The sequence below is a fragment of the Ovis aries genome, chromosome 3 (assembly GCF_016772045.2).
Source record: "Ovis aries strain OAR_USU_Benz2616 breed Rambouillet chromosome 3, ARS-UI_Ramb_v3.0, whole genome shotgun sequence".
In the NCBI taxonomy this organism is placed as follows: domain Eukaryota; kingdom Metazoa; phylum Chordata; class Mammalia; order Artiodactyla; family Bovidae; genus Ovis; species Ovis aries.
Window position 1 is genome coordinate 219,627,374 of NC_056056.1, and position 13,447 is coordinate 219,640,820.

At 53.5% G+C, this 13,447-nt stretch overlaps 1 protein-coding gene across 9 annotated transcripts in view; it reads right to left on the reverse strand.

Annotated features, from left to right (window-relative positions):
* PACSIN2 (protein kinase C and casein kinase substrate in neurons 2) overlaps positions 1-13,447 on the reverse strand; it is a 112,333-nt gene that overhangs the window by 16,782 nt on the left and 82,104 nt on the right. For all 9 annotated transcript variants that reach the window (XM_060414287.1, XM_042247841.2, XM_027968177.3 and 6 more), the window contains 2 exons: positions 2,978-3,134; positions 842-1,077 (listed from right to left, as the gene is read on the reverse strand). In XM_060414287.1, the coding sequence (XP_060270270.1) occupies positions 842-1,077; positions 2,978-3,134 (393 nt within the window). The remainder of the gene's footprint in view (positions 1-841; positions 1,078-2,977; positions 3,135-13,447) is intronic.

Consider the following 13,447-nt stretch of genomic DNA (forward strand, 5'->3'; position numbering starts at 1 on the left):
GGGTGACTCTGAGAGGGAGGGAGGCAGTGCGGTTCCTGAGAGAAGTCCGTGATGGGGATGGGACTGGCAGGAAGTAGGGGTACCCTTAGCAATGGGGTGGCCCAGGCTCCAGGTCTGCCTATGCTAAGGGCTGGGGTGTAGTTATGACAGTCTCTGGAGAACCAAGGCTGGGTGAGGCTTGATGATTTCCATTCGCTACTTGTAAAATAATGAGTATCAGCATCATTGCAAATTTGAGAGAAAAACTCATATAAGGGAAAGAACCATTTAAAAGTTCAGGGTTGGGAGTGGCCTTGTTAGTGGTTGAGAGCATTTTTGCATGCCACCAACAGCTCTTCTAAAACGGTGCTATTCAAAATGTAGTCCACAGACCAGCAGGCACAGCATCACTTGGGAGATTATTAAAACTGAGCGTGAATAGGCCCCACTTCTGACCTCCTGACCACTATCTCTAGAGGTAGGGCCTGGGAATCTGGGTTTTAGGAAGCTTGCTTAAAAAGCACTATTCCTCAACGGTTTCATCTCAGATAACCTTTGGCAACTAGGACTTACTATTCTGACAGACCAGAAGGTTCAAGACATGGGGGTGGGAGCGGGGGGAAGTGCTTCAGTTTTGAGTTCTAGGCTGTGTGTGTGGGTCTCACCCTGCTCCCAGGACAGGAAAATGGGTGGATAAGGGTTCTGTAAAAACGGCACACGAGGCACTCAGCAGGCCCCCTGCGCCTAGGCAGTGGCAGCAACACCGGGGTGGGGGGGGGGGGGCAGGAGGACTGTCCGGGGGAAGCAGGTAGCGGGTGGGAGGGGTGCCTGCGGGCGGGGCAGGACCCTGGGCCGGATGCACCTCTTTCAGCTTCTTGGCCCAGGGCTTCTGTGCCTTCCGAAAGCCGTCCTCAGCCTCCTTGGTCTCCTTGAAGCCTCCCATCATCTGCTTGTGGAAGGCGTCCTTCTGCCAGTTCTTGATCTTCTCGAAGTCCTCGTTCATCAGCGAGGCCTTCACCTCCAGGTGCAGCTCACTCACCTTCTCCGCCTCGGCCATGACGGCCACCCAGGCCTTCTCCACCGTCCCGTACTGGGGCCCTGGCACAGAAGAGAAGCTGGTGGGTCACTTGGCACTGTGGGGCCCAGACAGGCTCTGGGAGGGGATTCCCTCTGTGAGCCCACCTCGGCACTTAGGATGGGGTTTGAGGCTGGCAGTCTGCCTGCCTGGCTGGGAGGCTTCCTTTTGGCTGTTTCAGATATTTTTCTTAGTGCTGTTCCTTTTTCAGTTCCTGGGATCCAGAAGAGAATAAGGAACTGAAGCTGGATCTGTTTTCTTTTGTTAGGGAAACTGGGGGATTACACAGATTTCCTTTTTGTAAAGACACTGAGCTCTTGAAAAAGTCCAAGATGAAGTTTCTTCATCTTGGAAGTTTTGATTTGCTTGAGGCTGGCCTTTGAAGGAGGGCATTCTGAAGTGAACTGACCTCTCTGCCAGGCCAGTCTGAGCCCACCCCTCGGGCTCCTGCTGGCTCCTGGCTTCCCCTGTGTGGGACCACACGTTCCCCTGAGGCCCATTCCCTCCACGAGGAGCTGGGCCCTGGAAACAGCTTGTGGAATGAAGGCCTGAGCCCTCAGCAGAATGGAAGCCCCAGGCTGGGGAAGGAGAGGAGGAGACAGGAATCTGGCTGGCTCTGGCCTGGATGGAGCTCTCCAGACAGCAGGGAGGGTTGCCCGGGTCACCTCAGTCACTGATCTCAGGAAGGAAACTCCTAATCTGACCTGTCATTTTGCTGAGGATGTAGTTGGCCTGAGGTGACAGAGAGATGGGCTGTGACAGAAGCTGAGGATGGAACAGGAGGACACAGGGCCTGCCCTCAGGGTGCTCCCAGAGGACAATGACTGCTGGAGTGGATACTGACAAGAGACATATAGTGTGTGTGCGAGAGTAACTGTTAGCCCCTCAGGACCTCTGGCTTCTCACGTCTACAAGATGAGCAGCTCCTGGTCCTGCCGAGGGGACCAGGACCCACAAAGGCGGAAATAAAGAGTGCTTTGTGAACCTCAGGCTCTGAGTAAGCAGTATGGACACTGCTGACAGCTGGATCCTGAGAGAGGGACTCAGGCAGGTGGAAATAAAATAATGACAGCCACTGCTTCCTGGAGGAGCCGGCCCACTCCAGCCACGCCTCACCCACGCACGGCCACCCGACTCTGCACCAGGGTGCTATTCTCTGCTCCCCAGGTTGCCCATGTCAGCATCCGGGGAAAGACAGGGAGTGAGTCTAGACCCCTGATGCCTGGGGGCCCCTCATCCTGGCCTAGCTTCCCCTGGTCAGCCCCTCCAAACCCACCCTGAGAAATGCCCACAAACCCACTTCTTTCCCAGGAAATCCTGTAGTCAATAAAGCTCCCCTCTACTGCTGGGAAGTGCGTTCTGAATACCATCCACACATCCATGGTAGCGCTCTCACTGAGCTCTAGAATTGTCTGAGTGTTTTGCGAGAGACAGAAGGGAGGTAAAACCTGCATCATATAATGGGTTTCCCTGGTGGCTCAGTCGGTAAAGAATCTGTCTGCAATGTAGGAGACCAGTTCAACTTTGCCGGATGTCACCATTGAGTCTTGCCTGACTGGCTACTTGGCTGAACTTACAAATATGCAGTCTTGGTGCCAGAAACCATGGTGCTGAGCAGCAAGGCCCTTGACTGGACAGGAGGCTACTAGAGTCTGGGCCTCGATGGAGCTGCTCTGAGTTAACTCAGCAAGCGCAGCATGTCCTCTGCTGACAAGGACTGCCACGGGAGGCTCGGATGCTGCTGGAGGACAGGAGTCCTGTGTCCCCAGGAAAGGGGAGGAAAGCTCACTTGGCCTGTGCTGCTGGGAGAAAATCACAGCTCCCAGACTGTGAGACAAACTCCTGCCCTGATCTTCCAAGAGAGGAAACTGGCTCAGAGAGGGTGGACGGTTTGCCCCAGACGCCCCATGGTGGCCTCCCTACCCTTGTCCACAAGCTGCCTCCAGCGCCGGGCCCATTCGGTGAGCTGCTGCGCGTACGCCTTCTCAATGCGTGCCCGCTCATGCAGGCAGTTCATGAGGTCGGTGCACAGGCGGTGGCCATCGTCGATCCGCCGCACCGTCCGCTTGTAGTTCCCGACCTAGGAGACAGAGCCACGCTGTGAGCGCCAGACCTCCACGCCAGCCGGCTTTTGAGTGCTTGCGCCCCTCCCACTTCAAAGGCCCCCTGCATTGTTAGATGACAAGCTACCACTGGCAGGAGCAGACAAAACCGAGATTCGGAGCTTCTGCATGGCCCATGGGCCAAGGGAGGGAAGCAGACCAGCGTGAGAAGGGTTGTGCGGGAGGGAAGTGAGGGGCTGAGGGCACCCAAGGGGGATCTCACAGACTGAGGGACAGGGACAGCTTCCCAAAGTAGGGAATGTCTAACTAGAAAGATGAAAACAATAGAAACAATTTTTTAGTAGCTCCAATTAAAGTAATTTTATAATTAACATTACAGACCCCTGGCTAAAGACTTTTGGAGCATTACTGGAATTATCAGGTTCTCAGTATTCTTGCCTGGAGAATCCCAGAGACAGAGGAGCCTGGTGGGCTGCTGTCTATGGGGTCGCATAGAGTCGGACACGACTGAAGCGACTTAGCAGCAGCAGCAGCAAGTTGTCTACTGCCTTGATGTCACCATATGCTGGATTATTATTACTTTGCAATTAGAGCAACAAATACTATTTCCCACCTACTGCACCCACCACATGTCAAGCACCATAGGAGGTATTTTACACGCCAAATACTGCCTCTGCCTTAATGAGCAGCAATAACTGTCCCCATGTTAAGATGAGGACACCAAGGCTCAAGGAAGTTGCAGTTTGTCAGGACCCCACAGTTGCAGCCCTAGAGGCTGGGCTGCTGCTGAGAGTTTTCCACATGCTTCCAGGTCAGGGCTTGATGGCAAAGCTCAGACTCTATCAGCTTTGACAAGGGCCAAGGAGAGGCTTGACTACTTTTTCTCACATGAGAGGAGAGTTAGATTATCTAAATTATAAATAACAGAAGAGTACTTGAGAAAATATTAGTGGCTAATGTGGAGTGAAACATTGAAGTGTTCCTGTGTCTCATTCCCAGAGCTGCTGCATAGAAAGGACATCATGTAGCTGATACTGAAGCCCTTGAGGAAACACGACAGGAAAATAATCTACTGTATTTGCAACCCTTTCTTCCCACTATCTTTAAAAACCATAGTCACCTTTTTTCCAGTTTTGCAATTTCTAAAAGTCTGTGCCTGGCTGAGCACTGTCATATTTCATCTCTGTTTAGGGTCAATCTGGAAGTTCCTAGAGAACATGGAAGGCTAGTACCGACTTCCACTGAAAAGGGCACAGTCCTCTCTCTGCTGTGCACTTCTGACTTATGAACAGTTCAAACAACCTGAGTTCCTCCATCTCGTGTTGAGATAGTCAGGTGAGGAAGAGGCTACAGTGGAGCGGCAGGAAGCCCTTGCAAAAAGAACACACGGAGACGGGCATCGGGAGAGCAGGGAACTGTGGCCCCTTCAGGAAAAGCTGTCTTTGAGGCCAGAGCTCTGGATAGGCTGAGATGGCTCCACTCCCATGGGAACCAGAATCCTGGGGAACAGCAGCTCACCAAGACACAGACGCTGAACCTGAGCTTCCAACTCCATCCTTTAGTGGCCCCTTTTTAGGAAGGAGAAAGCAAGCATTTTACAACCAGTCAGAAGTGACTTCACATGTTCACTTCCCTTAAAATAGGGCCTTGCTGTCATTTTGAAATTTACAGCAGGATGAAAAACATAACCAACAAAACACAAACTTGGTATTGCTGAACTGGTGGCAAAAAGAGCTAAGACAGTGACAGCTCGCCAGACTTGACAGCCGACATGAAGCTACGATGCAGACCTGGTTTTCATCTCACTGTTACCAACAATATTCAAATCGGCAATCAATATTAAAATACATTGGCTCCCAGAAACCTGTCCACCTCTTTGCTTTTCAAAACCCTTGGGAAAAGCTTTAGGGAAAAGGAAAAGATATTTCTTAACAAGGTACACATAGGTACAGCCCTTCGCATTGGCACATATCACACATCTTTAAATGACAACTCTAGAAATCGGAAAAGCAGCAAGGAATGAGGAGGATGTTTATGAAAGCATGCGTTTCAGGTTTAAGTGCTGGCACTGCTGGGGCCAAGGGGACAGGGGAGTGTTCACGACAACGGGCGCCCAGACACTCCTGCGACATCTGCCTGCTGCCCTCTGCTCAAGGCAAAGGCTGCATGTGGGCTGGAGACAGGCTATCACTTTAGTCCACACACAGGGACATTCATCAGGTATCACCGTCTCCACCTCCACAGACCACACAGAAGAGGGCAATGAAGATGTCTGGCAGCATGGAGACCTGGCCTTGAGAGTTCATTAGAACCTGCACGTGGGACACAGAATGCAGGGGGACGACTAGGGACTCAGCAGGGGGCTGGGTGCAGTGGGATGCCTGGGAGATGGGGTCAGTCAGACAGTGAAAAATCTTGAGGGTCGGGCCATCATCCTGAGGGGTGCTGTGCTCAGGGAACACTGGGGTGCGGGAGGGGGAAGCCCTGGAGGGTAGGTCTGAGTAGCCTGCTGACTCCGGGGCACAGCAGTGGGGACCAGAGCAGGAAAGCAGGAGAAAGGAACCAGGCTGTCCTCCAGGAGGCAGGTGGGGGCGGACAGAGGCAGCAGGACTCGGCTCCTGGGCACTGCAGGTGGTGGTTCCCACAGGCTGGACTTACCAGGCCGAAGGAGCAGAACCCCTCCTGACCAGAGCTCCCCAGAAACCACACTCCCGCCTCCCTCCACCCAATTGCCTGGTCCTGCCTGGGGCTCCCCGGAAACCCAACCTGCCCGCTGTCCTAAGTGCATCTCAGCCACTCTACCCTTCCTACCCACAGGCCCCCACTGGGGCTCTGGGCTGCCTGTGTGTCTGGCTCTCCTCAGCCCCCAGGCCTGAGAACCCAGCGTCAGATGAGCCTTGGTTTATCTGGGTCAGCTAAACTGAGTCTGAGGCTGGAGTTGACAGAAACATCTGCATAATCGGGGATCAGAGCAGAGACGGTGGACTCTGCCTGAAACCCAACGGGCTTGTAATTACAGGGGTGCTGGGAAGGGTGGTTCAAACAGGTTGCACCAGTTCCTCATGCCTCCTCTGGGTGTAAACAGTCTGGAGCTGACTCTCACAAGGACACTGGAGAAGGCTTGCTTCTCTTACTTCACAGCTGGTTTACCTTGGCCAGCTCCTTTCTGTGGAACACGGGCGCCAAAGGAAACAGGGAGGCTGGAGGATTTGGAAGCAGGTCAGTGAGAGCCCCCAGGATCCCGAGTGGATGCGCGGGAACGTGAACGCGGTGCACAGCTCCTGCCACCTATCCACCCCCAGTGTCGGCTCAGTTACCATGGGAATCGTGGGCCAACAGGTCAGGGGACCTATAGGGTCCCGTCACAGACATCTTCCACTTTGCTCCTTTTACCCTTCTCTTTGGTTGGTGACCATCAAGCCCATTTCCCAGACAAATTACCTGATTACAACCAAAGCTCCAGGGTGAATCCAGTGCCCCGAGAAGAGAATGGGGCAGAACACCCCAAAGCTCATGCTCTCCCACCCTGTGCTGCCTCAGCGTTGAGACTTGAACCTTCACGCCCGTGGCTCAATACCACAAAGAATCCCGGTGGAGTCTGGGCGTCCCCAGGAGCCCAAGGAAGCTTTTGGCCATCTCACTGCTGACTCGATGCACAACACATACCCCGGGCCACCCTGCCCTCCCCTAGCCAGTCCCTCTGCCTGTGTGCAGACCAGAGCCCACAGGACACAACCCCACGCACCTTCTGACTGTGCCCTAACAGTATGGACCTTTGTCTTCCACTCACTGGGTCTCGGCACTCAATAAAAATGTGAAATGTTAAACCAGAGAGAGACTAGAAGAAAATGGAGACAAACACCCTTGTGACTTAGGGCAGCAGAGGATCCCTTAAGCAAAATTTCAGAAGTAAAAGCTGTAAGTATACACACACTCACACACAAATTAAGGATTTCTGTTCTGAAACCAACAACATGGACAAAGTTAACAGATTTAAATGCTGACTGCTGCTGCTGCTGCTGCTGCTGCTAAGTCGCTTCAGTCGTGTCCGACTCTTTGCGACCCCATAGACGGCAGCCCACCAGGCTCCCCCGTCCCTGGGATTCTCCAGGCAAGAACACTGGAGTGGGTTGCCATTTCCTTCTCCAGTGCATGAAAGTGAAAAGTGAAAGTGAAGTCGCTCAGTCGTGTCTGACTCTTAGCGACCCCATGGACTGCAGCCTACCAGGCTCCTCTGTCCATGGGATTTTCCAGGCAAGAGTACTGAAGTGGGGTGCCATTGCCTTCTCCACAAATGCTGACTACTAGTTGGCAAGTAGTCAATGTTGACAAGGGACTAAAATCTGGAATATCCCAGGAAATTCTATATATTAATACAACATGAAAGAGAGGCCCCTGGGGGAGATGGGCAAAGGTGTGAAGTGGTAACTTCAGAGAGACGTGGAAGTCCGCAGGCCTTCCTAATGGCCTGAGCGAGATGCTCATGCTCGTCGGACTTGGAGGAATGCCCCTGAGAGCAGCAAGACAGTTCTTTACTTCAACAGATAGGCACACCGAGAGAGCGGGAAATGCCCAGTGCGGGGTGGAGCTGTGCACACAGGACCCCTTCTGAATACACTGGTGGAAAAACAGCCTGGGGCAAGCCTGGGACAGCCAGGCAGCAATTAAGTCACTAAGCATACACTGCAGAAGGAAACAGCAACCCACTCCAGTTATTCTTGCCTGGAAAATCCCAGGGACAAGGTCGCCTGCCCCCGCAGACAGGCGACACCAACTCCCCGCCACGGGGTCCTGCTGGCTGACCCACGTGGGGGCCACACGGGCCCTTCCCAACACTGTCCCCATGCTCTGCAGCTGCAGCCTGCCTCACACAGGTCACAATGGCGCGTGCGGTGCTCCCTGGCCAGCTGGACTGCAGGCCCCGTGGTAACGGGCCCCGCACAGAGGTTTCCCATCAGCGGCGGCATCATAATAGAGCACACCTATACTCTGCTAGGCAGCGAGCTCACAGCTCCACATGTCACCTCATGTAATCCTGTGACGGTCGCAGGTAGTGAGATCTTACAGAAAAGGAAACAGGTTTGAAGAAGCAAAGTCACTCATAGTCATGCGGTCAAAAGGAGGCAGATCCCACCTTCCAGAAACTTCCCCAGGCTGAGGCGAGAGAGGGTGCAGAGCCCAGGCTTACCGGGTAAATCACAGGTGATATGTCTGCTTCCAACCAGCCCTGCAGGTTCCAGGAAAGGCCACAGACGACCTTGATTTTATCCTCAGAATGCTTATGCCCTTTAACCAGTGACCCTGCAGGCCCAAGACAATTGCCCTCTCTACACCCTGGAGAGGCAGGTCCAAGAGTGAGCCAGCTGTGCCAAGCTGACTGGACAAGGAAGAAAAGCTGCTGATGGTGGCCCTCCAGGCAAGAGCACAGAGCCGGAGGCAAATGCTTCACCTGAAGCTGCTCCAGGACGCCCAAGGCTCCAGGGTTTTCTCAGCCACCTTGAAAGACAAGCCTTCAGGAATTCCTTAATTACAGGCCTGCAGAGTTGGGCTGAGTGGGCCTTGGCTGTCTTGTTTGAATTCATCAGGTCCTGGCCCTCTCTGATGAGGCCACTTTCCTTCCACCTCCTCTCACTAGGGGAGCCACAAAGAACTGGCCCTGCCCTGACAGAAATGACTGGGTCTTTCTGCCTGCATTTCTGCCCCTTCAGCTGTACCTGTGCTTTTAGATGGGGGGAGCCATCACACAATAAATCCTGGCCATTTCTTCAAGTTGTCCATTCAGACACAACAGGAAGAGAGGAGACAGATCAGATGATCTCTGAGGGACCATCACAATTCCAGGATTTCTAATTGAATAGTCTGTCAATGCCGCCAGCTGGCTGGCTACCTCTTGGAGCACTCATTACTCAATGATTGAGGGTCTGGCAATACCCTCTTGCCAGTCACAAATATGGGGTGAACACCTACTGTGTGCCAACCACCATGCCAGGGACCAGGGATGCAGTGGTGAATAAAGTGTCGTGGTCTCTGCTTTTGTGGGACTCGGGGTCAAGTAACAATTACAGATGATGGCCACTTCTGGAAGGAACACTCTAGGTGGTCAGGGCTGCCTGGAGGAGGGCAAAGTCTGAGGTAAGAGCAGAAGGGACCTCTGGGGCAAGGCTGCTTTTTGAAGGCTTGAGGTTGAGGCCCACAGGGCATGAGCTCCATGCCATGCCACCCCCTCCGGGAAGGTCCTGTCTCTGTTACTCTCGCAGCGGTGTCTGCTGTCACGTGCAAAATGTGGCAACACGGGGGGTTTGCAGGCAGGACTGTGCCTTTATTCTCCTCCCTCCACCATGCCAGGAGCATAGAGGGCACACTCTAACATGTTTTCAGTGCCTGAATGGTGCTGGGAGCGGAGGTTCCATTCTGTGTAGACATGAGGGGACTGAGCAGCTGCTGAGCGCCCAGCGAGAGGCACAGGCAATGCAGTAAGTCATGCTCCTTTATTCATTTTTCTCAATCCAATGAGTTCTTGAGCTCTCCCCATGAAAGCTAAAAATCAGCTCTCAGAACACATCATCAGATACACACTCCACAGACGACAAATGAACAAGTAATTCCGCCAAGCACAGACCAGCAGAAGAGCCCTGCGGTTCTTTCACAGCACTCCTCCGGCTTCCAGTCAGATTCAGGCCCAGGTCAGTTTCTAAGTTCCTGGTGTCCAGGCAGCTGCGGGGCTGCTCCGGGAGCGGCCCTGCTGTGCCATGCTTCCCACTCATATCTGCGGAGTACTAGCAGACGCCACATCCGTTCACACCAGCAGCGCCTCTTTCTCAGGCACCCTTCTTCAGTCTACCCCAGCCCCTAGTCTGAATCTCCCTTTCCTAACAGGAGGTCACAGCTGATCTTAAGGCCGTAAGATCTGTGGCACGTGCTTGTAAACACCAAAGAGTGAGGGGTGTCCTTGGAGAACCGTGAGCTCTGTGCCTTGCGCTCAAACCGTCTCTGGGTGCCCTCATTTCTACAGGATCCCACCCCCAGTTCTCCAACCTGCCTCCAGCTCCCCCTCAATCTGGGCTCCCAACTCACTCTGCCCTGGAACAGAAGGTCTTGGAGCTCCTCACCTCCGCGCTACCCTAAACCTGACCAGGCTCCTTATTCTCAAAACAGGATATTAACGCAGTTCACCTGGCAGGGCCCTGAGAGGGTCAGACATGGAGGCTCCTTGGTGGCCTGCCACTGCTGCTGTTCATTAACAGCACCGTTTCCAGCCTCCTCGAGCCCGACCTGTGTGCTCTGGCTCAACTCTGACCCACATGGGTTCTGTCTCTGCCTTGGGCCTCACTCTGGTCCAACTCCTGGTTTTCAGTTCTCACCCCCAACATTTCCCAGACTCACCTCCTGTTCCTGGAATTTGTACTCAAGTAGGAGGGTGAAGAAGATGAGGCTCATTACCCTGCAAGGCACCTTTAGCTGTTTTGTGTTACAGCACAAACCCTGAACTTCAACAATGTTAAAGATGACTGCATTATCATCCTTTAATCTAAATGCTCAAAATGACAAACTGAAAAATGGATGAAGGGGAAACTGAGAGATTCCAATTTGCATATATAACTGAAAGACAGAACAAAATAACGTAGAGAGGAAAGATGTGTTTAAACAAAGTTTGTTTCAGATCTCAACTCCTCAAGACTGGCCGGCCAGGCTCACTGTACTCTGCCCCTCCAGGAAACGTTGCTCAGATGTCAGGATAAAGGCCCAGCGATGCCTGGGGACTTGCCTGAGCACAGAACATGCCCCATCTGTGAGCCACTGCCCCAAAGACCCTGCACGGAGCACTGTCTCCCCGGCACGTGTGTTTGTGCACACACACACCTTCAGCCAAGAACCTGTGAAGTGGCAGGAGCACTTGGCTGCCTGGTGACAGCTCACTGCCCTCTTCCATTCCCCCCGCACTCCAGCAGGCACTGTATGAGTGGCACCTCCTTGCTGTGAGAGCTGCTGCCAACCCAGACAGTGAGATCGGTTCCAGCTCTGTTAGTAAGGGCTCGCTGAAGCCCAAGCTGCTTCTGGCAGAAACTCCAGCAGTGAAAGAACACCCAGGGTGAAAAGCCAAATGATCTAGCATAGAAATTGTCAGACTGGAAAAGTGAGAACAGCAGCTCCTCCAGGTAGCACCCCCTTGCATGCCTCCCCTCCTCAACTTCTGCTTCCTCAGTGGCCCCCAGTGGCTTCCTGGGCCCCCAGTCCACCTTTCATGACTCCTGTTTAAAAAAGACAAAAAACCCTGCCCCAAAGGACACAGCTCCTTCACCCCACCTCTGTACCTGGGTCCCTCAGCACTAAGCTCACTGCACCCACACTACACTTTTGTATAAAGATGTCTCAATGGGGCTAAGCCACCACAGGCTGCTTGAGCTCTCAGGACTTCTCCAGTTCTAAAAGCATGCATTTCTGTTTGTTACTGAGTAGAAATAGAAAATGTTTTCTCCCACAGGGCTTACACAAGTTACTTTTGCCATCACTGAAATCAAGTGAGAAAATAAAAATTAATCTTCAGAGGATAAGCTTGTTGGCAAAAAATCTTGACTGGTCAATCCTTTCCAGGAAAAAATGGAGTGATTCTTTACCGGGCGTTTAGAACAATGGTGTTTAGACAGGGGAGGTACAAGCCTGCAGTGAGCGGAGGAAAGACCACCTGATTTGTCTGCCTTCACCTGTCTCCACAGGTGTGCTGTTCACACGTGAAGAGGAGACACGTTAGGACCAGTTGGGCTCGGGAGTCATTTGGCCCCTGGCCCTGCAGACACTATCTCTAGTCCTCACGTCCTCCCTGGGAAGCAGGGATTAGCAACGCCGTGTTCCTCCTAGGACTCTGAGCAGGTCGTCTCTTTCCTCTGAGCCCTCAGGGTTTTACAGCAATGAATGCTGGCGCCAGGGCTGAACCCAGACAAGGGGCGACTTCACGCCGAAGCAGAGACATTTGAGTATGTGGCATCTCTGCAAGTGAACACGTCTCTTCTGGCTCCCAGGCGGCTGCAAGCAGAGGCAGGAGTGCATTCTAGAGAGCAGCAGCTTGAGCCCCCAGCTGGCACAATCCCCACCCGGGCCTCAGTTTCCCCCCCTGTAAAGTGGAGCTTACAATTGCAGAGGCAGTGGTGAGGACTGCGAGCGCCCATGGAAAGCAGGGCAGGGGCCTGGCACAGAGCAAGTGTGCAACAGTGCCAGCCCCTATCACTGGTTTTCACTAAACTCTTCACCCTGGGTTAGAACTCACAGAAGCACACAGACCGGAAACACATCGCTTACATGCACACAGCTCGATGGCCTGGCGGTGTGCACACACCCAGGTGTGGGGTGCAGGGGGTGGCAAAAGTCACTGTTCAGTGTGGCTGGAGCCCGGGGCAGAGCTCCTGGCGTCCAGCAGCTCCCAGCACGTGCTCAAGTCCTAGCCACACAAAACTCACGGTTTCACTTTGAAGGCAACGCAGAAAAGTGAAGCTTCCCACACAGGGCAAGAATCACGCAGGGTAGCTTTTCTGATGGGTTGTCTTGGCTGCAGGGAGGACAACAGGTGGAACATCCTGTGGAACGGGGAGGCTGGTGCCCTAAGCCTTGGTCATGGCTCAACAGATACCAGGGCTTGCTCGTAAGAATGAATCGATGGATCTATTTGGAAACTGTGGTGAAATAAAGGCAAGCCAGCAGCCTGCTGGGTGCTCTGTCCCGAACACTGCGGGACAAGGAGGCCGACACCCCTGCAGTAGGGCTGCTGTGCAGGGTGGGCCCCCCAGATCTGTGTGTGTGGGCAGGAGGAGGCAGAGGACACGTGGAAGGACCACTGCTGCCCAGAGGCAAGGAGACATCACTTTCACCCCCTCCCGCTTCCACTCACAGCACCCGCGCTGCCGCCTGGGACTGCCCGCCACGGCGAATGTTGGCTCTGGGGTCCCAAGACTGTGCACTCATTTTGGGACCCCAGGACTTAGCCCAGGGCCTGGATTGTGGTAGATGCCAAATCAGGCTTTACGGAATCCATGAACCTGGGGCAGCAGCATCTTCTAAATGTTACTTACAAAACTGGTCTCCAAGGATGGGAACAGGGCATCCCATCCTACACGGACGGCTTTCCAGACAAAACCGTGATGCCCGAGGAGATGTTCTCATGTGCTGTGCCAAGTCCACAGTGCTGAAGTCTGAGAGGAACTGCAGAGAGAACCTTCTCTGAAGCAGCCGGCAAACACTAGTCGTGCGGCAACTCCTTGGGGCTAATGCTCTACAGCAAGACATTTATGTGCTCTTCATCTCCAAAATACTCTTCTCCAAGGCTCCCTGTGCCCATGGA